Source organism: Aspergillus clavatus, genomic scaffold (assembly GCF_000002715.2).
Source record: "Aspergillus clavatus NRRL 1 1099423829750 genomic scaffold, whole genome shotgun sequence".
Taxonomy (NCBI): Eukaryota; Fungi; Ascomycota; class Eurotiomycetes; order Eurotiales; family Aspergillaceae; genus Aspergillus; species Aspergillus clavatus.
In genome coordinates, this window is record NW_001517110.1 from 758407 (window position 1) to 784707 (window position 26301).

The following is a 26301-nucleotide window of genomic DNA, read 5'->3' on the forward strand; positions in this document are numbered from 1 at the left end:
GGCATGTGCTTTATATCAGATATAGGACAAGCTATCTACAGAGTAGTTGAATATCCTCATGTAGCATTGACTAAGTACTTCAAAAAAAAAAAAACAAACAAACAAACAAAGCCCATGATACAACAGAGACCAGAGTATAACTACAAAGCATTGGATAGGCTCAGTACTATCTATATCGAGATAGGCACTCGTTATTCACCTAAATGCCAAACACTGGTCCACCTGCCAATTGTCGCGCAACGAAGACCACTCCTCCACAGAGACTGGCCACAGTGACCACCACGATAAGAAGACCCGTGCGAGCCAACAATTCTACTCCGTAGTTAGTCTGCTCTGGTTTGCTGCGTTTCCCTAGTCGAGTTGTGCGGGTATAGAAAGGCACATATTTGAATTCAAAGATAGTCTCTTCTCCTAGACCCTTGTCCTTGTCGGTGAAGATGCTGTAGTAGCGCTTACGACGGAGCTGTGACACGCAAGACATTAGCACTTTGGATAGAAGCGGCTGGGCGAGAGCAAAGATTCTCACTTCAATGAACACTTGATCGATGGAGGGAAATAGCCTGAGAGTGTAGGCAAACCACATAGCCATCACGCAATATCCGTAAATGAGAGCCTGGTGGTAAAAACTGGGGCGCGGGATACCCAGCTCATCAGACAGCTGATTGCCGTTCAGATGTCGAGCCATGGCCTCCATGAATTCCTTCGAGGCGTATGTAGGCGCCGTGTTTTCAAGGCCAAGAATGATGTTTTGCGCCAGGACCTTTCCTGTCTCGCTGGGATTGATCTCTGACATCAGAAGAGACTCCATCATGACCTTCGCCACGGCTTGGGAACTCATGTAATCATGTGGCGTGCCCATGTAATATGCCACTAGCCTCCAGAGAGCGAGATAGTCATCGATTTCCTGGTTACGGATCAAAATCCCCTGTCGAGGCAGACCAGACCAGACCACACTCGTCGAGAAGATATTGATCGTTCCTATACAGTGAAGATCATTGATTGGGATACCGAGCTTGTCAACATCATAGTACTCAGGTTTGTGCTTCGCAAGGTTCAATATCCTAGAGCGAACGGCAGCGTGAAGCAATCTCACGCGGACCGATGAGGTCTGGCCCGCGCCCCCTGGTTTCATAGACTCCACAGATTGGACTACTTGGAGGATATGTTGGAGAGTTTCGAGCATTCTGCGCCTCGCCACGTCCGCAGAGAACCCACCAGTTCTAGATAGCGTTTCCACAACTCGGCCGGCTCCCCTAGAGAAGGTTAGCCTAGTCATCAAAGGGCCATATCATGAGGCATACATTCCACCCAGTAGACTCTGGAAGCTGAGCTATGTACGGGACAATCATGTCAGGATCTCGTTTGAGGCCGTAGCTCGTCTGGTGCTTACCGCATTCAGCATCGACATCCCATAACGATAAAATACATCCTGGCCCCTTTTGATCTGTTCCCAGTCGACCCAGTCGGGGACAGTGTTGATCTGTGTCCAAAGCTCACCAAGTTTCGGATCCTCACCATGATGTTTCTCAAGCAAAGCATATAGATCTCTTTTTGGTGATTTCGACGCTGGCTTTTCATTCTGCGCCACCACTGGACGAGGAACCTTCTTTGGGGGCGAGATCTCATTCAGCCGTTCAAGACAGTCATCTGCGAGCTTGTCGTAAGTGAACATCAACGGACGTAACTGGTCTGCGGATTGATGGAGATCTGTCGCTTCGAACTTATAACCCCATAATTCCCGCACATCCGGGGCCTTCTTCTCGGTTGGGATCATGTCTGGTAACGCAGCAAACGACACACTTCTCTCTGATCGAGGAGATGACTGGGTGGTGGATTAGAACCAGTGCCGTATACGCCAAGCGACACCTGATGACCCAGTATCATTCCTGCAACGACCCTTCCAACGACCACCTTTTATAGTGGTGCTGATATGCGCATGCCACATGAACTCAGCTGGAATGCTGACTTCTTTTAAAAGGTCAAAATGGACATAAACTAAAACCATGGATCAAGGTAGGCCACCAGCGGCAAGCCGGATTCGCGGTTCGACATGTGAATGCATATCTCTCCAGTCTAGAAACACGGTCAAATGATCTTGTGCGGGGGAGCCCAGAAAGCATACATAGATCAGGGGATATGGATGGACCGCAGAGTTGTGAACAAGACAGATGGAATTGGGTGACTCGATCAACATCTGTGGATGGATGAGGGGGTTTGGATGACGAACCATTCTTCAGAGGTTTGTTTCTGCCCCAGGCCACTACAGCCTCTTGGAGGGTTGTTGTTCTATGCACCTACGTGATTCAAGTGCAGCTCTATCAAGAAATGTTGACCTCGTCCCCGCAGAAGTGTCTTTGTCTTTGTTCTTGCGAAAGACAAAAAAGAGGGACGACGGTGACTGTTAGCTTCGCTTCTGGCATGTGTAGCCTCAAGAAGGCTGAAGACAAAGCGTCGGAGCTCAAAGTTTTCGTCTCAATAGAGTCATTATCTTGATCTAAAGGCTGGTTATATGTCGAAGGCATCTTCTAATACATTAAAGTCAAGAAGGGTTTCTAATGCTGTCCTATTGGTATGATTGAACTGAAACTCCTCCGCGCGAGTTGATGGCACTGTGGATGCGAAGGCAATATTGTCATGTTGTGCACTTGAAGCCTGCTGTGGACCAGATGATAACACATCTGGCATCAGCGTTCAATCGACTTCTCCGTTGATAGTCCAGAATCCGATCAACATTATGGTAATCAGCACTTGTTTTTGTTTTAGTGTGCCAATAAAGACCAAGCCGAGCTTGTAGGATGGCTGAGTAAATCCAACGGTCGTGGGCGCCTCCAAGCGACTTATGGCTTGATCTCAGCTGGAATATATCCTCATTTCCCATTTGAATCCTTCGTAAACCAAAAGCCAGATCCTATCTCACTGTTGATGCTGGGTTTGGGGCGACCTCGATTAAAAGCACGTCCCTCGCTGCTGGATCTGATTGCCAGTCGCGGCGTGGTCGATCTGTCCGAATCCAAGCCAAAGCCGTCATCACCGCCCGCACCGGACGACCTGCCACCGCTCCCCGTTTCGCCCACCTTGACGACCTCTAGCTCTAGCTTGAGCTGTCCCAGCAACCTCGAGCTTTCCTCTTCGCCGTCCACTTCGTCTACACCATCACCAGCTTTAGACAACATGGCTCCTTCTGGCAAGGACACAACTGGTGAGGACCAGCATGGCATTATCTTCTCCGTTTCCGGACCCGTCGTCGTGGCCGAGCACATGATCGGATGTGCTATGTATGAGTTGGTAAGCGGTTGTTGACGCATCTCATGTCGGAGAAAAGCCACTTGGACTAACAGAGGGTCTTCTTCAACTCTCAGTGCAGAGTTGGCCACGATCAACTAGTCGGAGAAGTGATTCGAATCGATGGAGATAAGGCTACCATCCAGGTCTACGAGGAGACAGGTACGGCTGCGCATCCACTACACCTGTCATGAACTTAACACCATCGGAAATCTGACATCCACATTCTTATTTTGATAGCTGGTTTGACGGTCGGTGATCCTGTTGCGAGGACGGGCAAGCCTCTCTCGGTTGAGCTTGGCCCCGGTTTGATGGAAACAATCTACGACGGTATCCAGCGACCCCTGAAGGACATCTCCGTGCAGTCGGGAAGCATCTACATCCCCCGTGGTATTTCGGTAAATGCATTGGATCGCACGAAGAAATGGGATTTCACGCCCGGCAAGTATAAGGTCGGCGACCACATTACCGGCGGCGACATCTGGGGTACCGTTTTTGAGAACAGCTTGGTGAACGACCACAAGATTCTGCTTCCTCCCCGCGCCAGAGGTACAATCACCCGGATCGCCCCCGCCGGTCAATACACTGTGGAAGAAAAGCTGCTGGAGATTGAGTTCAACGGTCAGAAGTCGGAGCACGGTATGATGCATACTTGGCCCGTCCGTGCGCCCAGACCGGTCAACGAGAAGCTGCCTTCCGATGCGCCTTTCATTGTCGGTCAGAGAGTGCTGGATTCCCTCTTCCCCAGTGTGCAGGGTGGTACTGTCTGCATTCCCGGTGCTTTTGGATGTGGTAAGACGGTTATCTCCCAGAGTGTGTCCAAATTCTCCAACAGTGATATCATTGTCTACGTCGGTTGTGGTGAACGTGGCAATGAGATGGCTGAAGTCTTGATGGATTTCCCCGAGGTACGAAACAGAGATTCACTTTTTTTACCAATATCACTTACTGACAAAGATCCCGGTGTAGCTGTCTATCGATGTTGACGGTCGCAAAGAACCCATCATGAAGCGTACATGCTTGATCGCCAACACTTCGAACATGCCTGTCGCCGCCCGTGAAGCTTCCATCTATACCGGTATCACGATTGCCGAATACTTCCGCGACCAGGGAAAGAACGTGGCCATGATGGCGGACTCCAGTTCTCGTTGGGCCGAGGCGCTGCGTGAAATTTCCGGTCGCCTGGGAGAAATGCCAGCTGATCAGGGTTTCCCTGCCTACCTGGGTGCTAAGCTCGCCTCGTTCTACGAACGTGCTGGCAAGAGTATCGCCCTCGGAAGCCCGGAGAGAATCGGCAGTGTCAGCATTGTTGGTGCCGTCAGCCCCCCTGGCGGTGATTTCTCGGATCCCGTCACCAGTAGCACCCTGGGTATTGTCCAGGTGTTCTGGGGTCTCGACAAGAAACTCGCGCAGCGGAAGCATTTCCCTTCGATCAATACGTCCATCTCGTACAGCAAGTACACAACGATCCTCGACAAGTATTATGAGAAGGAACACCCCGACTTCCCTCGTCTACGTGACCAGATCAGAGAATTGCTCACCAAGTCCGAGGATCTGGATCAGGTCGTCCAGCTGGTCGGTAAGGCAGCCCTCGGCGACTCCGATAAGATCACCCTCGACGTGGCCGCCATGATCAAGGACGACTTCCTGCAGCAGAACGGTTACAGTGATTACGATCAGTTCTGCCCCCTCTGGAAGACTAAATATATGATGAAGGCGTTCATGGGATTCCATGATGAGGCTCAAAAGGCCATTGCGCAGGGACAGAGCTGGCCCAAGGTTCGTGACGCCACAGCTGATATCCAAGCTTCCTTGCGCAATATGAAGTTCGAAGTTCCCGACAATGAAAAGACGGTCTCGGAGAAGGTTAGTTCTAGTCCTTTGTTGTAAGCCCGTGTATGTTCTATGGTACTAACCAGGCATACAGTATGAGAAGATTCTCCAGACCATGTCGGAGCGGTTTGCTTCGGTGTCGGATGAGTAAGGCGGAAGTTCAGCGCCGGTGGGAGGATGCTTTTTCATTATCTATTAGAAGCCTATATCATAGCAATCTTGAGTTTTTCTTTTTTGTAATTATTCTAACACTTATGTCGATTCCGCAGACAGGAATTTGACTTCAAATCTGGATATGACCCCTCGCATCTTGACTCTACCCAGGGTTCAGTTAACTTTGGGTATTTACTCTGCCACGAAAGGCTGGGGGAGGGTCAAATTTAGCTGGCGAGTAAGTCTTATCTAGCTAGCTAATGCTCAATAAATTTCGAGAATGGATAACCTCAAGGACCAAATAATTCAGGATCAATGTCGAATGATGTGTCGTTGTCTTTGTTCTACCTCCTGTGTAGCGTCCAGGCAGTACTCGTATAACTCCTCAGCCACAGCATTCTGTTAGGCACCACAGTTCAGCGGTATTGAGTGGCCAAAGCCACATGACGCGTTCGGTGGTCCTCACAAGCAACCAAATCTTCTGTTTTGGGTAAACCATCACTTTCTGTGCATTTCATCCTACCTGGAGTCCTGTTGCAATTCGAATCCTTTTGCAGGAGAACATCTCTGCCTAATTCGTGGCTCATCAGTTGAGCAACTGTCTCCGTTGCCTATCTACTTAGTAGTAGATACTGCTATCTGAATCTGGACCACAAGCGAAACTCTTACACTTGGCCGCAACCCGAACGTCTCCCGCTCTTTCCTGCCCACCCTCACCACCTGCATCCGTGCAAAAGACATTTCCTCACCTATACCCCCTTCTTCTACTCGATATCTCCGCTTCTTCTTGTGAGATAACTTTGTGCGATCGCTCTTCCTACACTTCTGCCAGCCATGGCAACCCCGACAACCTCGTGCGCAAGCCCCCTGTTCCCCCCCCATGGTCAAGCTCCGAACTCACTAGCTAACTGGAATGATGGTGACAGTATAAACGTTAATGATCCTGGCTTGATTTCACTTGTGAACAAGCTCCAAGATGTCTTCTCAACTGTTGGAGTAAGTGCCCGTCCACATTGCTGAGTTCTCATGGTTGTGATGTCTCAAGCCCCTCATGTCCGGAGAACTGAACTGACACCGCTCTTCCGGTCAGGTTCACAACCCCATCGACTTGCCCCAAATTGTCGTGGTAGGCTCGCAATCCAGTGGCAAGAGTTCCGTTTTGGAAAACATCGTTGGGAGAGATTTGTAAGTCACCGACTGCTTTCTGCGCATCTGTTTGTAGCTTCTGTGCGTTGAGGCTAACCAGCTGTTGTCCGACGGCTTCAGCCTCCCTCGTGGTTCGGGAATCGTGACTCGGAGACCCCTTGTCCTACAGCTCATCAACAAGCCTTCGAGAAAATCGTTAACAAACGGAGCCAAGGAAGAGAAGCTGGAAACTACGGATAGCGAGGCGAACGTCGACGAATACGGCGAGTTCCTCCACATTCCCGGGCAGAAGTTCTACGATTTCAACAAGATTCGCGAGGAGATTGTGCGGGAAACTGAACAGAAAGTCGGTCGCAATGCCGGTATCTCGCCAGCGCCCATCAACCTGCGCATCTACTCCCCCCACGTTCTGACCCTCACACTCGTCGATTTGCCGGGTCTGACCAAGGTTCCGGTCGGCGACCAGCCCAAGGACATTGAGCGCCAGATTCGGGAAATGGTTCTGAAGTACATCAGCAAGCCCAACGCTATCATCCTTGCGGTAACGTCGGCTAATCAGGATCTCGCCAACTCGGACGGTCTGAAGCTGGCGCGTGAGGTGGATCCCGAGGGCCAGCGCACCATCGGCGTGTTGACCAAGGTTGATCTGATGGACGAGGGCACCGATGTAGTGGATATTCTTGCAGGCAGGATCATTCCCTTGCGTCTGGGCTACGTTCCGGTGGTCAACCGCGGTCAGCGCGATATTGAGAATAAGCGTCCCATTTCATACGCCCTGGAGAATGAGAAGAATTTCTTCGAGAACCACAAGGCTTATCGGAATAAGGCTTCGTACTGTGGAACACCATACCTGGCTAGGAAGCTGAATCTGGTGGGTATCCTCGATCATTGCTTATGAACTGCAGCTAACTCTACGATTTGTAGATTCTTATGATGCACATCAAGCAGACTTTGCCTGACATCAAAGCGAGAATCTCCGCCTCCCTTCAGAAATACTCGGCCGAACTTTCCCAGCTTGGTGACTCGATGCTCGGAAACAGCGCCAACATCATCCTGAACATCATCACTGAATTCAGCAACGAGTACCGCACGGTTTTGGAGGGTAACAACCAGGAACTCTCTAGCATCGAGCTTTCGGGTGGTGCCCGTATCAGCTTTGTCTTCCACGAGCTTTATTCCAATGGTATCAAGGCGGTGGATCCCTTCGATCAGGTGAAAGATATCGACATCCGAACGATTCTCTACAACTCGTCCGGCTCGTCTCCTGCGCTGTTCGTCGGAACGACAGCTTTCGAGCTGATTGTCAAGCAGCAGATTAAGCGACTGGAGGATCCGAGCTTGAAGTGTATCTCGCTGGTTTACGACGAACTTGTACGCATTCTTGGTCAACTGCTGAACAAGCAACTCTTCCGGAGGTATCCCATGCTCAAGGAGAAATTCCATGCTGTCGTTATCAGCTTCTTCAAGAAGTGCATGGACCCGACCAACAAACTTGTCCATGACCTTATCTCCATGGAGGCCTGCTATATCAACACTGGACATCCAGACTTCCTCAACGGTCATCGTGTAAGTTACTTCGGAATCTTTTTTTTTTGTGCCGTTTAAATTCTGACTGGACACAGGCTATGGCTATTATCAACGACCGCCAGCAGGCTAGCAAGCCGACCCAGGTGGATCCGAAGACAGGGAAGCCTTTGCCGCCTCGTGCCAACAGTCCATCTATCGATTTGACTCCGGCGGAAGGCAATGGATCTGGATTCTTCGGCAGCTTCTGGGCCTCGAAGAACAAGAAGAAGATGGCTGCCATGGAGCCCCCACCACCTACTCTCAAGGCGTCTGCCACTCTTTCCGAGCGCGAGGTTACCGAGGTCGAGGTTATCAGTAAGTCAAGACAACTTTTCCCCGCAGCAGAGCACTTGACTAACCAATTATATCAGAGCTGTTGATCACCTCCTACTTCAACATCGTCAAGCGTACCATGATCGACATGGTCCCTAAAGCTATCATGTATACTCTTGTCCAGTAAGTCCATCTACCCCGCTGGATATTTCAGCAGTGCTAATCTTTTGTCACAGGTTTACCAAGGATGAGATGCAGCGTGAGCTCCTCGAGCAGATGTACCGCAATTCCGAACTGGACGACCTGCTGAAGGAAAGCGATTATACCATCCGTCGCCGGAAGGAATGCCAGCAAATGGTGGAGAGCCTGAGCCGTGCCAGCGAGATTGTCAGCCAGGTTCAGTAAACCCCCGATGTCCCTCGGCCGTGCGCGTCTTGATTTCCTCATTGATTCATCTTCGATACTTGCCGGCTCGTCCTGGATGTTTTTGGAGCGGATTCTTGTGTCAGCTTCGAGGAGTTATACCCTACGCTTATATTTCTTGTCACCGCAAGGGCTCTCGAGAGGCTCTCCATTGCAATATCTCCCTTCAAGTGTTCGGTTGTCACGAATTTGTATTGCCTAATGATTGCTGTGAATGATTTTTTTTTTGTTTCCTTATCAATTTCCTAGAATCAAGACAGATTATGCGAGATGGCCATCATTTCCTTCCATCAGCATGTACAGTATTGTTGACTACGCCATTGTGCACCATTCTTGAAGCAGCAAGCTCGCTTTGAAAACTTGACTCTTTTGGCGGCGTTGTAAATTTGCCGTAAGATAGCTGCAATGTGCCTGATACTATCCTAAATAAAGTACTTAAATCCTCTCACCAAAACAGTTTAGCACCACTGTTTACGGTGCAGCAGGTGACTTTGAAGCCGTTTCTGAGCGTCCACAGATTAGTATAGGGGTATAGTCAATGCCAATACTGCTTCTATGGTCATCAACTACCCTCCACCTCTCCCACCAACCCACAACAGGCTGCACCGCACAACCCACCCACATCGTCGCGGTGAAGCTCTACGTCGCCTCCCTGCAAATCCCTGAACAACCACACCGAGACCCAAGACCGCTGCGAGGACAAGGACTGTCGGGCTACCGGGCACGCTGCGGCGCAAGCCACGCCCTGTGCTCAGTCCTATTCATCCACAGCACTGTGTCGGTAGACATAATGCCATCCTTCCTTGGCGATATCCTCTCGCACCCGGTAATTGTCCTCGGCAATCTTCAACAGCCCCAGATCCATCTCCACGACGAGCACCCCATCCTCGCTCCCCATCTTCCCTACGGGGCCCACAATGGGCAGCGTGACGCGCGACATGCCCAGGAACTTCTCCGCCGGGCCCGCGGCATTGACGAAGATGATGCCGCATGTGTTTTCGAAGCAGCGCGACGTCAGCGTTGTCTCGAGAAAGAGCGCCTCCGAGTCGGGGTTGTGCGCCAGTGCTTCGGGGGAGGCGTCGTGCCGAGTCCCTGCGTTCCTGTTAGCTGTTTGGGCCGGTTCCTGACGTCCGCGTCCGCGGACACAAGGGGGCGAAATATTTAGTCAAAAGAAACATACAGTACGTAGGGATAATCACCACCTCGGCCCCGTGGGCGATGAGTTCCCGGAACGCTTCGGGGAACGCAAGGTCCCAGCAGATCAGCAAGCCGACTTTTCCGATTGGCGTCTCGAAGACCTCGTGCGGCGCTTCGCCGGAGGAGGTGAGGTGCGGCCGCTCCGGATGCCAGATGTTCTTCTTGCGGTAGGAGCCGATGATGCTGCCGTCGTTGGAGATGAAGTAGGCTGTGTTGTAGAACGCGAATTCGTTCGCGCCTGTCGCGTGTCGCTCGACAATGCTGCCGGGCACGAGACAGATGTGGAGCTCCTTTGCGAGAGCTTGGTAGGCGGCTACGTATCGCTTGTAGTCGCCGGCTTGGACGGCCCATAGCGGATCATCGGGTGCCCAGCCGCTGAGATGGTATCTAGCATGGCTGAGCTACCACCCATGTCTCGTCTTGTTGGGTGAAACGGGGGTTAGGACGTACTCTGGTAATACGGCGAGCTCGGCGCCTTGGGCGGCCGCGTCTCGGATGTAGTTGCATGCTCTGGTATGGTTCTCTTCAATAGCAAGATCCTATACATATTCGGAGATGTTAGATTGTGGCATATGTCAGTATCTGAGGGACCGTCTCGGTGTGCCCTTCGTGGTGAGGTGACGTAACTCACCTTGATATGCCATTGAATCACCGCGACTCTCCGAATCGGGGCCATCTCTGAGTTAGGATGGGTGTATGGTCACCTCTTTCAGATGAATCATATATATATACAAAGCCAATTGGGTAATTATCAGGTCTGACAAGCATTAAGGAACTCTTCGCAAGTTGATGGCGGTTGTTGGTGAGGGAGTTGGAGAAGGAAACATATTGGAGTATCGTGCGGGGTTACGTTCTACTGCCCCGCGTTGGGGTTAGTTTTCGATATCCAGTCTCTCACTTCAAGGACAGACTGAAGGATTTTGAGGCCGATCAGTCATGTTTATGGAAGGCATACTGGATGGCTCCACTCAGGTACCAAGGGAAGGACCTTGGGGGAACTCGTGAACAGAGACACGCTGATCTTATGTACTATATACTCTCGGGAGCTCATATGACATGCTCAATAGGGATGAAGATCTACATTCTCGGGGGCATGGCTCTGCCATATGATTTGATAGGGAGGACTAGCAGGTACCTACTGTACCTTGCGCATGGAAAAGAACCAGCACGCACACGAACAAACTGCAATGAAGTGCAATATGCATAGATATCAAAGCGAGAGACTGGGATTGACTAGATAACATAGAACAAGTTCTGCACCAACATATGTGAAACATTCAGCTCCCTCCCCCACTTCCCAATGCGATATAGTATCAGCCGTGGTTGAAGAACGACCAATGGCAAACTATATCCCTCTGCAAGCCCATCTAATGAGAGCAGAGCTTCAGGTCACCCTGGTTCTCCCTCGTGTGGGCAACAATGCCGCAGAACACCTTGTTAGGATAGGTGTAGATGACCCGTGCCGGGCCGGGGTCCTCCTTGGGCTTCTTCGAGTCGAAATTATACTGGTGTCCATCGGGGAATGTTGGGAACTCCAGTAGGTAATGGTCATTCTTGCCATCACCATTCTTGCTGTGCTTGGGAGGGCGGTCGCAGTCCGAATTTCCCCACTTGATGGGCGTGCGGCCCTTGAGGATCTTTCCATCGCCGTCGTAGCCGTTGGTGAACCAGTGAGGATAGCTGCTACCGGTCTTGCCGTCGGAGAGAGGCGCGTGGTGGGCGTTGCTCTCGGCATTGTTCTGGTTGTAGAGGAGGCGCTTGTTCTCATACTTGTTGGTCTTTGGGTTTTTTTGCTCGTTCATGCAAGTCCAGGTCTGGAGACATTGGGTCAGTGAGTATTTTCACAGATGGTACTTTTTTTTTTTTTTTTTTTTTTTTTCAAGAAGTTACTTACCGCCGCGCGCTCCTCGAGAGGCGAAGGCATCGCAAGGGCGGTCACGGCCGTGAGGGCCACCAGGACGAGGTTCTTGATTGCGACCATTTTGGATGTGGTTAAGATGCTTGAGATCACGATCTTGGGTTTTCCTGGGAGAACCGCGAGGATCTAGCAGCTTTTATATGTGCTCTAGCTGACTCGAGATACTCCATTGACGCAGCTCGATGTGGGCGACTTGAAGCATCCTATGCATCTCATATGATAACGGATCCGCATCCTTGTGTGCCGCTGCTGATTTCGTGGGGGCCGAAGCTGGAAATATGGTATTCCTGTGAAGTTTTGATGATCACAGGAGTTAAGGCGCCTTGGCAGGTTGTATCACACTGAAACCAAGACACCATCACATAACTGAAGGAATCGAGGCTAGCCGAATGAGAAAGACAAGATGTCCAACTTCATGCATGTCAGCTTTACCATCACCTTTAGGTGATGGTAAAGTAAGGCTGAATGGATCGCCCTTGCATGAATAGCTATTGAGGTATATCGTTGACGAAGCCGACTGGATCAAAACACTGCGCTGTTGCCTGATGCTGATGAGCTTCTGGCCCCAGACCTGCAGCCTTGGGTCACATCGGCCCCTAAATGTCTGAGGCTGAGATTCCGAAGTCGACTATTATTTCGCGGGATCTCTGAGTCAGACAATATCCTCATCGATGGTGATTACTTTTCTCTCTTTTGTTTTCTTTTCCAAGCGTTCTGGTTTCTCACAAATCTCACCACATATCCTTTGTTTCTGGTTCCCGTCTGACCCCTCCCATCCCATCACTCTCTCTGGAATTTTTCTTTTTTTTTCTTTCTTCTCCAAGTTAGTTTCTCACACAAAACCATCTCATCATGTCTCTCCATCTCGAACTCAAAGACGACGACCCATGGTTCGTTGAAGAGAAGATATTTGACGTCTTGAAGAACTACCTACAAGACCCTACCGTATCCCCCACCATTGCATCCCAAGCACTGGACAGGTTGTTCCCCGCAAATCGTCCAGATGAGGACCAGCCGGCAGACGAGCCCCGCGAAGAGCCCGGCAGCTTCCTCTGGCATTTCTGGGATGTTTTCCACCGGGTGGCTCAACAAATTCCCTATGATCGACCAGAGCAGGAGAGACTTGTGCAGCTCGTCAAAACGCTGAAAGGCCTATCTTCCCAGGCCAAGACTGTGTATCTGGCGTCGTGGGATCAAACTTTCGACTTGTGGGAAGACCTGCCGATGCTGGGCCCAACTTATCGGGAGACGTATGACCGTAGGACAGCCCTTTCTCACTTTTTGGTGTTTGGTGTTCTTTGTCTGTGATGTTGACAAAGAGACAGGCATGACTTCGTTTGACACCCAAACAGAGCGTGAAAGCTGGCAGAATCTCAACGCTTTCGCTGCGCGCTTGACCAGGGATGACTCTGCCGATCTGAGTCTCTTTGGCAAGAGCTCCCTGGAGGCCCTCGCCGATGACGATCTGAAGCAGGAGTCTGTGGATGACGTCTCCAAATCTAACCTAGAATGTACAGCTATCGTAGCAGCGGAGTGGGTCCTACAATGTGGGCAGAAACTGGTGGATCGGGATGAAGATAGCGTCAGCCCGGAGACCTGGGAGAAATGCAAGAAGCGCTTCAAGAGTATCGCCGATGAGAAATCGACAGGAGAGACGGCATGCGCGCATGCTGAAAGAGCCCAGAAGGCTATTGCGAAGCTGGAGGGGCCAAGAGTGCAGAACTCCGTTTGAAGCGATTTACAGCGTCTCCAGGATGGAGTTAGTGGTTAGTGATTATGATTGATGTTCAAATTACTCTGGTACATGTAAACAGACACCAGACTTGCCTAGTAATGAAGTGAAATGACAAGCTGCATCTCTCTCTGCTATAAATAATCCAACTGATTATTGAATGTCGAGATGGTCGCGTGACCCACGCACTGACTGACTAGTCGCCTGGCTCGCCAAGAGACGAATAAGCAAGGAACAGGCCAAGAATTGGGCTGATGGCTTCGACTGAGTTTCTGTAATAATAATCATCGTAGGTCTGTCTACATACAATTTTAACATTCATCATGGCTCCGTTGACAGCGACAGAAGTCCTCGCTCATCCGGCGTACAAGACTGTGAACTGGAATCTCCCTCCCACTACCTCGGGACGGGTTCCCGTGGCACAGAATCGTCGTGGCGGTCCGATCAATATCAACTACGAGATCCATGGCTCTGGGCCCGTGAAGTTAGTTGTAAGATCTATCACCCCCATGCACCTACACTCCCCAGCTCAGCGTGAATCTACCTCCAATTCAGGACTCCCATGACTGACCCGATGACAGTGGATTATGGGCCTGAATGGCACTCTGCACGACTGGAAGCGCCAGACCAAGTATTTCGGCCATCTCCACAGCTCCAAATACTCATGCCTGGTCTACGATAACCGCGGTGTCGGCCGCTCCGACAAGCCCACCTGCTTTTACTCAACGAGCGAGATGGCCCGCGACGCCGTGGATCTCGTCTCCGCGGTCGGCTGGATCGATCTAAACGCGGCCCCGACACGATCCATCCACGTCATCGGCGCCAGCATGGGCGGCATGATCGCCCAGGAGGTCGCGATGCTGATCCCCGACCGGCTCGCCAGCCTGTCGCTCTGCTGCACGGCTCCACGGCTGGTCCGCACGACGCCGTTCTTCGAGAACCTGCAGCGGCGCGCGAGCATGTTCATCCCGCGGCCCGTGGACGTGGAGATCGACCGGATCGCGCAGTCGTTGTTTGCGAGCGAGTTCCTGATGGAGCCGGATACGGAGAATGAGGATGCACGGCTGAATTTCCCGACGAAGCGGGATCGCTTCGCGGCGGCCCATTTGGGGAAGAAGGCGGATACGGAGTCGTTCACGCCCAAAGGGTTCATGTTGCAGGTGACCGCTTGCTACTTCCATCATAAGTCGGCGGAGCAGTTGAGGGCGCTTGGGGATGCGGTGGGGAGGGAGCGCATTGCGGTGTTGCACGGGACGGAGGATCGCATGCTTACGTTTCGTCACGGGGAGATTCTGAGGGATGAGATTGGCGAGGGGATCAGGTGGAAGGTGTTTGATGGTGCTGGGCATATGCTGGGGTGGGAGAGGGAGCAGGAAGTCAATGAGTTGATGCAGGAAATAGTGGACCGATGGAGTTGATGCTGTCATGCATATATATATATCTATCTACTACGAGATACCACTGGAAATATGTTTGGTTTTCTCTCGGTCTCCACTATCCGGGATCTGAGACAAAGGGAGATATGTGTATATACTCTAAGACTTTCAATGCGTATGGTAAAATGAAGCTCTGTTTCAGACAACAACAAATACTTAGTTTTTCTTGGGGAAACGGGATATGACCTGAGCCGCCTGCATACGACATATCGAATCCTCAGAGAAAGCTGGTGGTGTAACCATTGAAGCCACGCAGGTCTGAGGTCACCTGCCATCACGGAATGACCTCATCCTGACCATGTTAAAGGCAACCATTCGTTCTCCCTTGGAGTCAGCTTTGTCCATCCACTTGACCCATTCGCGAGCAGTCATTTGACGAAACTCCCGATTTGACTTCTACGAGTTTAAAAGCATCGCTCGTCTACAACACTGCATCCCCAGGATCATCCTCACAACCACGTCAGAAATGGCCGAGCCTAACAAGATTCAAGAAACTCCTCCGAAAGGAGAATACCATCCAGCCGGACCGGATGACCTGCGATCCCCATGTCCAGTCCTCAACTCCCTCGCCAACCACGGCATCATCGCCCGAGACGGACGCAACATCACCGCCGCTGAGCTGAAATCCGCCGTGAGATATCTCGGCCTCGGCATCGACGTCGCCACCGTCCTCGTCAACGGATCCTTCCAGGTCCACTCCGATGATCCCAAGAAAACAGGCGACGGGGCACGGCTAGGCCTCCGCGACCGAGACCAAGTCAACAAGGACGGCGTCCCCGTCCTGAACCTCGACCAGGTCGGCCGCCCCCACGCCACAGAGCACGATGTCTCCATCACGCGGCAAGACCGCGCCCTGGGTGACTGCATCCGCGCGGACCCGGTCCTCCTGAAACGATTCCTTGCGGCGCCGCGCGCCGACCAGGGATACAGCGCGTCGGATCTTGGGCGGTATCGCAAGACGCGGTTCGAGGAGCAGCGGAGCGAGAACCCGGAGCTGGACTTTGATCGGCAGAAGCATTACATTGCGTGTTTGGAGGTGGGGGCGATCGAGTGTGTGTTTGGGGAGGGGTTCCCGTACCGCGTGCCGGAGAGGTATATCCAGGCTCTCTTTGCGGAGGAACGGTTGCCCCTTGATCAGGGGTGGAAGCCTAGGCGGATCCCGATGATGCTCCTGGAGCTTGGGGTGGTGGTGTTGAGGATTTCGCATTTTGCTTGGCCATTTTAGGGACGGTGTGTGGTCTGTTGGGGGAGGGAGCGGAGAGGGTGCTGATTAGTATGTAGTTCACATTCGGTTTTAATGAGATTGATTTTAGATCCTCTATGTGGTTGATCGCGGACTTGTTGTTTCTTTTGGTTGCTAACATATTGTCAACGTAGATGAAATTCTGTATCCCACTAACTAGGATCCGGATACCTTTTTAGTGTAGCGGTATTACACAGATTTCAATTCTACGACACATATCTTTGTCGACAAATTTGGCTGCTTCCTTGAATCGAAAGTGTTATATTCCAACGAATACCATAGAATGTTCTGATGACCACGTGGTCGCAGGTATTCCCGGGAATTCGAAGGTCCCAGATTGATTTGCCTACGTAGTATACTCTATAGGCTCTAGGCTATTGGCTATAGCTATGCCCCAAGAGATGAAGCGCTACGGAATCCCCCGATCGGGTGTGTCTTGTGGGGGCGCCTAACGCTGAGATGCAGTGCAAGGCAAAGGCAATCAATCCAGTAGTAACCAGTAAGCTTATTATTGACATAAATGACCACTCAATCTCAACAGTGATGATGCATCACAGCCAGGATTCTCACCCACAGCTGGGCCAACCGATGTCGTGAAATACTGATCACAACAAAAGGGAGGTAGAATTCAACCGACCGGTTCTCTTAATTTATGGAGTCCCGAGTCCGAGAGTGTCCGAGTGATTTGGGTTTTCTGTTTTTTTTTTTTTTTTTTTTTTTTCTTTTTTCTTCTTCGAGTCGCGATACAGGGCAGAAGCTTAATGCAATTAAAGTGCGTATTTGGGGTATTGAGAATAAGTGTTCCATGCTGCTCCACCTGGAAAACTACGGAGTATGGTCGATTTGCATTACATGTGAGTGTGTCGAGTGAACAAATCCGGTGTGGGGTATTTTTAATTCAGAAGGTATTTTACTTTTGTCTCTCCTTCCACCTGGCACTTGTATTACTGTGTAATTCAAGCTACCTATCTTGTCTGAATTCTTTAGGTAAAACTAGCTTATCATCCTTATCTATGCAGAGCTAGACGTATCCAGTATGATCTACATCACGTAACCTGAGCGCATCAGGGGGGTTAGATAGATAAAGGTTGCAGGGTTGAAGCAAGATTACTACCTAGAATACTGGCTTTAACCCTCGTCTCAATCTCTGGTTATTCGCAGCGATTGCAGCTGTGGCGTATGCAGATATCCTGGTAAGGCCACGCCAAGAGCGACAACAACGGTCGTAGGTACTGCTGTGGCCTGTGAGCGTGTACTCCGTAAGTATACCCCGTAAGGATCAATTACCGTAAGAATACCACTCCAATGGTCCAGTCTGGCCGGTCGCAGCCACCACCACATGAGAATCTCGGCCGTGATTGGCAAAGCGCTATGATTACCGCATGGTTATTTTTATTATCATTACCTGCCTTTAGTCTAGTCGTCTACCTAGTCGTTACACTGTCCTCGACAAACCGAGGGCTGATGAAGAAGGCTTCCCGCAACAACGTCCATAATAATTCTTTAGCAGACGGACTGATGGATTTCTGTTTCTGTTTCTTATGGGGAAAAGCTCAAAAGCTAACTGAACTGCCCCAGTTGCGCGATTAATCAATTGATTGTCTCTCGCATTGTTATTGCGATACGCAAAAAAAAAAAAAATACTAACTCTCGCTCAGCCCCGGCATGATTTTTCTCCTTCCTGGTCCTACGGATACCTCGTAAACTCAAGCCATTTCTTGCCTCCCATCTTCTTCGTCCATCATTCTCGTCTAATCAGATACTCTTCATTCTTCCTCTTGCTCGATTTTTGTATTTGAGCTTGATTCTCCTTTTCTCTTCCCCTACCTCTTCTTCCTCGCTCCCTGCGGCCAGCCGCAACCTTCAAATTGGTTCTGCCTGATTTCTCCTGCTCCACCATGTGCTTGGCTTTTATAAATGGCTGCCTCCTCCTCCTGAAATACTACTTCCCAGTGACTAGAGGCTAATACTGGTCATTTCTGGGTGTTGTTCTTCATCTATCCTGATTTCCTGCGTTTGCGCGCAGCCTCAGGATATCGCAGAGACGGAACTTTTTTGTGTGGTAGATCCCTCGTGTGGCGGCTGATCATCACATCCGATTGACCTCTCTTCTACCCCTCCGCATTACCTCAACAATTTTGGTCTTCCGCTGTCACGGACCTTTCGATCATAGCAGATTCCTCGTGGTTGATTCCGGGCTGTCTCTGCGAGGCGGCCCCGTTCGTCCCGTCGCGATGTATTCCGCCATCCTTCCCAAGGTGGCTGCGTTGAAGTCCCGCATTCCGCTGCTGAAAGGGCTTCGTCTCAACTTTATATTGATCCATTACATCTACATCATTGCCATGTCATTGATCACTTCGATTATTATCTATCCAGGAAGTGAACTCGACTATATCGATGCTCTTTTCTTCTGCGCCGGTGCCGCAACCCAGAGTGGTTTGAATCCGGTCGATGTCAACAAACTTAGAACATACCAGCAGGTTATCCTCTATTCCTCTTCCATGCTCACCACGCCGATCTTTATCCACTCCGTCCTCGTCTTCATCCGGCTCTATTGGTTCGAGAAGCGGTTTCAACATATTGTGCAGGATGCTCGAGCGCTGCGCCAGACCAGAACCCGAAACCGCACGATCAGTCAGGATAAGGATACTGGCTCACTGAGCAGAGAAGAAGCCGGTATTGGTGGTCGGCCGATTGTGGTTTTGCGCAACAACGTACAGGATTTCGCGCACAGAGATCAAGAGTCGGCTGTCCCGACTCCGCGAGACTCGTCCCCTGGGTCGCCGTCCCAAGCCGACAGTGCGTCTAGTCTGGAAAACCAGAACAACAGGCTGGGACTGGGGCTGGGGCTGGGCAGCTTGCGGGTACCAACGCAACTCGACCCGGAGCATCACATCGCCTTCCTGGAACAACAACGGAAGAATAAAGGAGCGTTGCGCATTCCGAGTCCTCGAGAGTATGACCGCGGCGGTGTTCCGGAGGTCCTCGAGGAGGCTGATGAGGGGAATGAGGACAAACAGGCGCCCAGCATTGACTCCGATGATAGCGCACGAAGCATGGAGGATTCCGATCAGGTCGGGCCGCTGGACGGGCCGCATATTACCATCAACGAGCCGGACATGCAGCGAACGAAAACGAGAAATTCCACCTTTCCCCAATTGGACACTCGACCCACCTTTCGTGAAACCAAAGATCTCGAGGATACCTCGCCTCTGGGGCGTACGGGCACGAGACGCCCTACGTTCAGCAATATTGTACGCTCTCTGACGCAGGAACGAGAACGTACAACGCTTCCTTACCTGAGCTGGAACGCTACTGTCGCACGGAATTCTAACTTTGTCGACCTGACTGAGGAGCAGCGTGATGAGCTCGGAGGTATCGAGTATCGAGCCTTGAAAACCTTGGCGATTGTCCTCATTTCATACTACCTATTTTTCCACATTTTTGGCATAATCTCCCTTGTTGGTTGGATTATGACCACCCACTGGGGTACAGTCGTGGAGGAAATTGGTCAGGGTCGCCCCTGGTGGGGTATCTTCACTGCAGGGTCGGCCTTCAATGATGTCGGCTTCACCCTTACTCCTGATTCCATGAGCTCATTCCAGACGGCCGTGTTCCCCCTTCTGCTGATGACATTTCTGATTATCATCGGCAACACCGGCTTTCCGTGTATGCTACGCCTGATCATCTGGGCCCTGTCCAAAGTTGTCCGACGGGAAACCGCCATCTGGGAGGAGCTCAAATTCCTCCTGGACCACCCGCGCCGATGCTTTACCCTACTCTTTCCTCGAAACGCAACGTGGTGGCTTTTTGCAATTCTCATCGCTCTGAACGGTATCGATCTGATCTTCTTCATCATTCTGGACTTGAACGACCCGACTGTCACCGCCTTGTCCCCTGGAATTCGTGTGCTCGATGGTCTTTTCCAGGCCGCATCCACGCGAACTGCAGGGTTCGGTGTCGTGAATGTGGCAAACCTTCACCCTGCGATTCAGGTCTCTTACATGATTATGATGTATATTTCTGTTTTCCCGATTGCCATCTCCATGCGACGAACCAACGTGTATGAAGAGAGAAGTCTGGGCATCTATGCGGGAGGTGATGAAGATGACTCCTCCGACACCCATTCTCCACCAAGTTATATCGGGTTCCATTTGCGAAGGCAGCTGAGTTTTGATCTGTGGTATGTTTTCTTGGGACTGTTCATCATCGCCATTGTCGAGGGCCCGCGCCTTCAGGCCGTGAACGAGTACGCTTTCCAAATGTGGGCGGTTCTTTTCGAGATCGTCTCGGCCTACGGCACCGTTGGGCTATCACTTGGCTATCCCGGTGTCAATACGTCCTTCTCCGGTCAGTTCAAAGTAATATCCAAGCTGGTCATTATTGCCATGCAGGTCCGCGGTCGCCATCGTGGTCTCCCGTATGCGCTGGATCGTGCGATTTTGCTTCCGTCTGAGTCCCTCCAAGACAAAGAAATCGCCGACGCGGAGAAACGGATGCGTCGTCGCAGCTCCAACCTCAGTACCATGTCTGACATGAACCGGACGTTCTCGCAATCTCGGGCCGAGAACGGTGTGAGCACCGGCTTAGAGAATAAGGACAAGGACAAGGACAAGGGCCGGAATAGTCATTCATGGATGAACGGTGACAATATCATCCGTCGCCACTCCACACTGCGTTCCTCGAGGTCCCAACGATAGGAGGGTTTGTCATTTCAGAAACATGTATAGAAGGGAGGCGTTTGTTTGGACTCGTTCGTCGTGGTTGTATTCCACAGCCTAATCAGGGCCGATTCTGTTTTGCGAGCGATGAAGTGACCTGAAGCATTTTCAACAGTCTGGACGACTGCTTGACTCACCTTGTCCATAGATACATAATACTATAATCCACGCAGCCGGCTGTGTGTTCGTCTGGCCTATTTTTCTTCACTATCTATCTACCTAGTACCTTATCCAGTTCCTCAGAACCGTGTAGTCCGACGAATAGAAAGCAGGTGCGTTTCACGGAACCCAAAGGACGACGCCTACAAAGTACAACAAGGCGACAAGCACAACGCGTCCCCTTCCGAACGCTCCACCACTCCACCGGTCCGTTCTGAGCCATTTTTTTGCTGTCCCAATCCCCACATGGCCAGACCGGGTGAATTCTCTGCAGTCTGCGCCTCTACACTTCGACTCTTGCGTTCTGCGGTCAGGCATCGTCCTTAGCTAATGCGCTTCTACTTGTAGATTGAGTTGTGTACGATTCGGAGATGGCCCTTTTTTTTTTTTTTTTTTTCGGTAACCCGATGCCATCGGCTGTCCAGTCGGCAGTCACTAGTGGAGTATAATAAACTGTGGACTGGAGATATGAGTATTGTTGGTCTTGGCGGAAGCTTCGCATATGCGCGTTTCTGTTGTGACTTGTGAGATCATGAGATGAGATCCATTTTGTTGCATTTGCAGGAAATACCGCAGTGCCTATCAATGGTCTGCTCACTGGTTACTGGGTAGTCTATCCACTTTCCACTACACAGCAGGTTCTACTACCCGGTGTTGAGACTTGAGAGTGAGACAAATTGCATTGTGTCTTTTTGGTTTCGCTCTTCAGGAAGGATGTGACAGAAAAGTACACAATACTTGGTTAGGTTGTTTCTCTGGGTATTTTGGTGTTACCTCTATTGATATTGCGGCCGTAACTCAGGATTACCAGTAAGAAGCTCAAAATTACTAGTGAGGTACCAGTGCAAACTTATTCAAAGCCACCTTGGTAGGTAGCACCCTGGCAACCTCTTGGTGGCCCCCAACAGACAAAGAAGTACAAAATACTTGTTGGTCTGGATATTTTCAAAGTTACTGTAGTACGCTGTGGGTGGTGAATTTCCAAATCAGGTTCGGAGAGGAGAACTGTACCATTCCGGATTTGGAAAGTGTGGTCTGTTTCCGGCTTAGTGTCAGGGACGGCGCAAACAAGACATACAGTTCTTGTTTTGGAAGTGATATGAGAGGCTTGGATTGTTGATTGTTCGGTGTCTGTTGGTAGAGAGGAAGTCATGCACTCGAGGATGTCAAGGGATTCAAGTGTCCCCGACTGAGCTTATGAAGCTTCCCGAGCGTGAGCGATGGATTGTGAGACTATATGAGCTAGCTGGGTGACGAATGCACCGTCAAGCATAGGATCGGGTACACTGCATGCAGTTTAACCGTGGTGCATGCTAGCTTCCTAATCAGGCCATGATCGGTGATACTAAGGCCCTCGGGGATGACGACATTCCTGCCTGCCTACCCAAGTCGGCCGTTCTCTCCAACGAGACGAGAAGCCGACACTCCCACGTCTAGCCACTTCCATCTATTCATACGCTGCGGATAAGCTGCCAGCTGGATTGTCTATCTCCACCGGTCATTCATATCTGTCACTTTCACCAACTATCGCATACAACCCGTATCATATCCCCACCCGTATGGCTGAGAAGTCGGGCAGCAGGCCCGGCGATGCCTTTAGCCAAGCTGGCGCCGCATCGTCTCACTACCCGCACCCCGAGGACAAGGACAGACTATACGATCTACATGGCTCAGCGGTCCCTGCCCCTTACGGCACAAAGGGCTCATCCTCGCCGCATCGCACGCTGCCGTGGTATAACCCGCGCGGGTGGTCACTGCGACGCAAGCTGATAGCGGGGGGGATCATTGTGGTGGTGCTAATTGCTGCGATTGTCGGGGCAGTCGAGGGCACGAGGGCGACTCGGTACCCGGACTATACGAGGCTCGATTACAAGTTGGCGGATACGTACGCGGGGACGGATTTCTTGGACAAGTTTAACTATTTCTCGGACGAGGACCCGACGAATGGATTCGTGCAGTGAGTTCGAAGACGGGGCATTGGTGCCCGTGGGTTATGTCATTGATTGGGTTCGGTATTAACGTTGCGATCTAGGTATGTGGATAGGATAGCAGCCCAGACGCTCAATCTGACCTATGCTACGGAGTCGTCTGTTGTGTTGCGGGTGGACACGACGACCCCGTTCGCGAAGAATGGCAGGCAGTCTGTCCGACTGGAGTCGAAGAGGTCGTACGACACTGGTCTGTTCGTCTTTGATATCCTCCACACGCCGTTTGGCTGCGGAACGTGGCCGGCGCTGTGGCTGTCGGATACCTACAACTGGCCGTTGAATGGTGAAATCGATGTCGTGGAGACGAACAACGGCGGTACGGAGGGGAACTCGGTGACCCTGCATACGACGCGCGGTTGCGACATGAAGGCGAAGCGCAAACAGACAGGGCAGGCCCTGTACCAGCACTGTGACAACAGCACCCACGGCAACGCTGGGTGTGGCGTGCAAGGCGAGCCCTACACTTATGGGCCAGAGTTCAACGACAACGGCGGCGGGGTAAGTCGAGGACATCGGGCAAGCTGCGTTTGACATGCTAATAGTTTCAGGTCTATGCTCTGGAGCTTCGGAGTGCTGGCATCCGGGCCTGGTTCTTCCCACGGGCCGCGATTCCCAGCGACATCTTGGACGGTATCCCCGATCCATCGATGTGGGGGACGCCGCTGGCAGACTTTCCCAACACCAACTGCGATATCCCCTTCCATTTCACGAACCAGAGTATCATCGCCAACATCGATTTGTGTGGCCAATTGGGCGCACAGCGTCAATTCTATACCGAGTTGTACAAGTGTCCAGGCATATGCAGCGACTTTGTTGCTCACAATCCTTCCAAATTCACCGAGGCATATTGGGAGTTCAAAACTTTCAAGGTGTATCAAGCCCAGTGGTCTTGAGATTTGCATTTTGAAAGCTAGAGTTTTGAGTCACAGTATAGCTCGAAGAGCATGATTAATTTGCCATCGTCGGATTATGGAGTGTTGGATGACCCTGCCTTTCTCTTTACAGACTTGATGTCTCTTCTGATATGGGTCATGGGTTTCGGTTCACTGTCTTTGATCTTATTCGTTGAAACGGGGCCGGGGGCTGCATTCGAACAGAATGACCGTGTAATAAATGCTACTTTAATCTGCTGGGCCTGAGACATCTTGCGGAGAGGCTGATCCTTTGCCTTTGTCCAGAGCCACAGCCATGCGGTGTAAGCTAGCGAGACTGCAATGACATCACACTCATTAAGCTAGTTCAGTTCTAGGGGTTGAACATCAGTTGGAGCTCTATGTCTATCTCACAGTGTAGTATCGAATCCAATCCATAGTGGGAGCATGGCCTATCGGAAAGCCGTTGGTTCTCGACTGGCTGCATCAGGTCCAGAAATGATTGTCAAGTTCCTGGGATATGCATTAATACCTTGCCTTGCACTGCCTTGCACTGCACATAAATAAAGCCCACAATCTATCTAACCAACATAGCGTAGCGTAGCTGTACTAAAAAGGTGTCCGGACCCTAATTAGTAACAGTAGTTCTTCTATGACACCCTCCCCCCACCCCCCAAGGGTGGAAAGACTTGTGTTTTTACCCTGTCACTAGAATATCATATAGAATATCATAGATCTTTGGCTCCTTTTTTGGCTCCCTGACTTATCATCCCGAATGTGGTTATATCTTCTAACAACTGGCTTATACTAGGTGAAAAGGTGGCTACTCTTGGCCAAGATCAGTTATCCTTTCTGGCATGTCCTTGGATTTCAAAACTCGCGACGTTTTTTCAGTGGAAGTTTTTAGGTGCTGATATACCAAGTCACCCTCCGGGGCTCATAAGTCATAAAAATCTTTTTGTAGCCTTGTAGGAATCTTTAATTCTACTGTACGGAGTAACAGTAGTTTCGTCTATGACAGACGTCACATTCTTCCTGTCCCCTATCCATATATACACACACACACACACACACACACATACCATCTGCACTATCCTATAGATAACAGTTCAATTCAATCAAGGCTAACAGAATGACCAGACCAAACCCCACCATCGTCCTCGTCCCCGGCACCCTGCTTCGACCTGCTGCGGCCCCTGCTGCACGCCCACGGCTATCCCACAGCAACAGTCGCCCACCCATCCATCGGCGCCGAGCCGTCTACCAAAACCCTGTACGACGACGCCGGCAACCTGCGCGAGCTGCTGAGCACGCTCGTCAACGACGAGGGCAGGACCGTCGTGCTCGTCGGGCACTCGTACGGCAGGACCGTCGTCTCGAACGCTAGCGAGGGGCTGGGCGAGCTGGAGCGCGCGCGCCAAGGCCGCAAGGGCGGGATCGCGCTCGTGGTATATCTTTTCCGCGTTTGTGGTGGGGGACGCTGGCGGGCGCGTTGGGCGGCGCGTGGCCCGAGTGGATTGTTTTGGATGTAGTTGTTCTCACCAGCTAGGGATGAGTGAGCGGCCATGGCTGATTCCAGACAGGGCGATTGATTACTCCTCCACCACCGACCAGGCGGATATCTTCTACCACGACGTGCAGCCGAAACTGCAGCAGGCCGCGATTGCGACGCTGCGCCATGGCTCGCGCGCGTCGTTTTACTCGGTCGTCACGCATGAGCCGTGGCAATGCATTCCGTGTGGGTATATCCACTGTGACGAGGACAGGGCGGTACCGCCGGCGTTGCAGGAGATGTTTGTGGCGCTGATGAGGGGGAGCGGGCTGGGGTTGGGGGGAGGCGTGGAGCGTCCGCTGCCGCCGGTGCTGACGGCGCATTTTGCCGTCGTCGCATTCACCGTTTCTGAGTATGCCGGGCATGACGGCGGGGGTGCTTTTGAAGATGGTTGCGGAGAGTGAGAGGAATGTGAAGAAGTTGGGGGTGGATTCTCAGCGAGAATGAATAGCACGGGAAGACTGTGAGGGAGAAAATGTACGGATAGTAAGGATAGGAACAAATTGCATTCAATGGAATCAAAATCACTACACCAACTGGGTATCAAACCGCATAACTCGAGCCGTCCTCTGCACCATTTGCTTCCAAAGCTACGATCATAGGGATCAGTATGGGTTATCAAGGGTTGGGGACCACCAGGAGAACAAAAGAGAACAAATGGAAGTAAACATGACAATGCAATGTCTGATAGAAGAAAAACCGAAAAGATCCGTTGAGAATGTCAATGTTGGACACCAACGCCAGACATGCTAAGATGCATGCACAGGGTGCAAATCAAGATCGTTATCGTAAAGGGTTCGTAAAATA

General features: G+C 51.3%; 11 protein-coding genes across 11 annotated transcripts, besides 7 other annotated features; 8 read left to right on the forward strand and 3 right to left on the reverse strand.

Annotated features, from left to right (window-relative positions):
* Positions 1-199: 199 nt before the first annotated feature.
* On the reverse strand, positions 200-1774 carry ACLA_002880 (oxygenase MpaB family protein; the record flags this gene model as incomplete). Its single annotated transcript, XM_001276302.1, has 4 exons — positions 200-463; positions 527-1253; positions 1302-1330; positions 1391-1774. 4 exons carry the CDS (start codon positions 1772-1774, stop codon positions 200-202), a joined length of 1404 nt encoding a protein of 467 aa, XP_001276303.1.
* A 1148-nt stretch (positions 1775-2922) lies between these two features.
* ACLA_002890 (H(+)-transporting V1 sector ATPase subunit A) lies at positions 2923-5266 on the forward strand (the record flags this gene model as incomplete). The annotated part of the gene is made up of 5 exons (XM_001276303.1): positions 2923-3285; positions 3360-3444; positions 3523-4190; positions 4252-5148; positions 5210-5266. 5 exons carry the CDS (start codon positions 2923-2925, stop codon positions 5264-5266), a joined length of 2070 nt encoding a protein of 689 aa, XP_001276304.1.
* Positions 5267-6102: 836 nt separating this feature from the next.
* On the forward strand, positions 6103-8658 carry ACLA_002900 (dynamin-like GTPase vpsA; the record flags this gene model as incomplete). The annotated part of the gene is made up of 8 exons (XM_001276304.1): positions 6103-6122; positions 6195-6264; positions 6359-6453; positions 6535-7285; positions 7339-7980; positions 8037-8295; positions 8352-8436; positions 8490-8658. The coding sequence occupies 8 exons, from the start codon at positions 6103-6105 to the stop codon at positions 8656-8658; spliced, it is 2091 nt and encodes a 696-aa protein (XP_001276305.1).
* A 775-nt stretch (positions 8659-9433) lies between these two features.
* On the reverse strand, positions 9434-10549 carry ACLA_002910 (carbon-nitrogen hydrolase family protein; the record flags this gene model as incomplete). Its single annotated transcript, XM_001276305.1, has 4 exons — positions 9434-9768; positions 9857-10260; positions 10324-10412; positions 10505-10549. 4 exons carry the CDS (start codon positions 10547-10549, stop codon positions 9434-9436), a joined length of 873 nt encoding a protein of 290 aa, XP_001276306.1.
* Positions 10550-11240: 691 nt separating this feature from the next.
* On the reverse strand, positions 11241-11854 carry aspf1 (major allergen and cytotoxin AspF1; the record flags this gene model as incomplete). The annotated part of the gene is made up of 2 exons (XM_001276306.1): positions 11241-11687; positions 11768-11854. 2 exons carry the CDS (start codon positions 11852-11854, stop codon positions 11241-11243), a joined length of 534 nt encoding a protein of 177 aa, XP_001276307.1.
* Positions 11728-11751: a microsatellite.
* Positions 11728-11752: a microsatellite.
* Positions 11855-12643: 789 nt separating the features above from the next.
* Positions 12644-13523, forward strand: ACLA_002930 (DUF3632 domain-containing protein; the record flags this gene model as incomplete). The annotated part of the gene is made up of 2 exons (XM_001276307.1): positions 12644-13049; positions 13117-13523. The coding sequence occupies 2 exons, from the start codon at positions 12644-12646 to the stop codon at positions 13521-13523; spliced, it is 813 nt and encodes a 270-aa protein (XP_001276308.1).
* Positions 13524-13846: 323 nt separating this feature from the next.
* Positions 13847-14941, forward strand: ACLA_002940 (alpha/beta fold hydrolase; the record flags this gene model as incomplete). The annotated part of the gene is made up of 2 exons (XM_001276308.1): positions 13847-14014; positions 14105-14941. The coding sequence occupies 2 exons, from the start codon at positions 13847-13849 to the stop codon at positions 14939-14941; spliced, it is 1005 nt and encodes a 334-aa protein (XP_001276309.1).
* A 484-nt stretch (positions 14942-15425) lies between these two features.
* Positions 15426-16184, forward strand: ACLA_002950 (putative peroxidase; the record flags this gene model as incomplete). The annotated part of the gene is made up of 1 exon (XM_001276309.1): positions 15426-16184. One exon carries the CDS (start codon positions 15426-15428, stop codon positions 16182-16184), a length of 759 nt encoding a protein of 252 aa, XP_001276310.1.
* A 708-nt stretch (positions 16185-16892) lies between these two features.
* Positions 16893-16936: a microsatellite.
* Positions 16900-16929: a microsatellite.
* Positions 16937-18436: 1500 nt separating the features above from the next.
* ACLA_002960 (potassium ion transporter) lies at positions 18437-20902 on the forward strand (the record flags this gene model as incomplete). Its single annotated transcript, XM_001276310.1, has 1 exon — positions 18437-20902. One exon carries the CDS (start codon positions 18437-18439, stop codon positions 20900-20902), a length of 2466 nt encoding a protein of 821 aa, XP_001276311.1.
* Positions 19032-19056: a microsatellite.
* Positions 20903-22641: 1739 nt separating the features above from the next.
* ACLA_002970 (glycoside hydrolase family 16 protein) lies at positions 22642-23963 on the forward strand (the record flags this gene model as incomplete). Its single annotated transcript, XM_001276311.1, has 3 exons — positions 22642-23039; positions 23115-23568; positions 23619-23963. The coding sequence occupies 3 exons, from the start codon at positions 22642-22644 to the stop codon at positions 23961-23963; spliced, it is 1197 nt and encodes a 398-aa protein (XP_001276312.1).
* A 1033-nt stretch (positions 23964-24996) lies between these two features.
* Positions 24997-25020: a microsatellite.
* Positions 24997-25024: a microsatellite.
* A 50-nt stretch (positions 25025-25074) lies between these two features.
* ACLA_002980 (alpha/beta hydrolase) lies at positions 25075-25898 on the forward strand (the record flags this gene model as incomplete). The annotated part of the gene is made up of 3 exons (XM_001276312.1): positions 25075-25215; positions 25271-25405; positions 25488-25898. 3 exons carry the CDS (start codon positions 25075-25077, stop codon positions 25896-25898), a joined length of 687 nt encoding a protein of 228 aa, XP_001276313.1.
* Between the last annotated feature and the right edge of the window lie 403 nt (positions 25899-26301).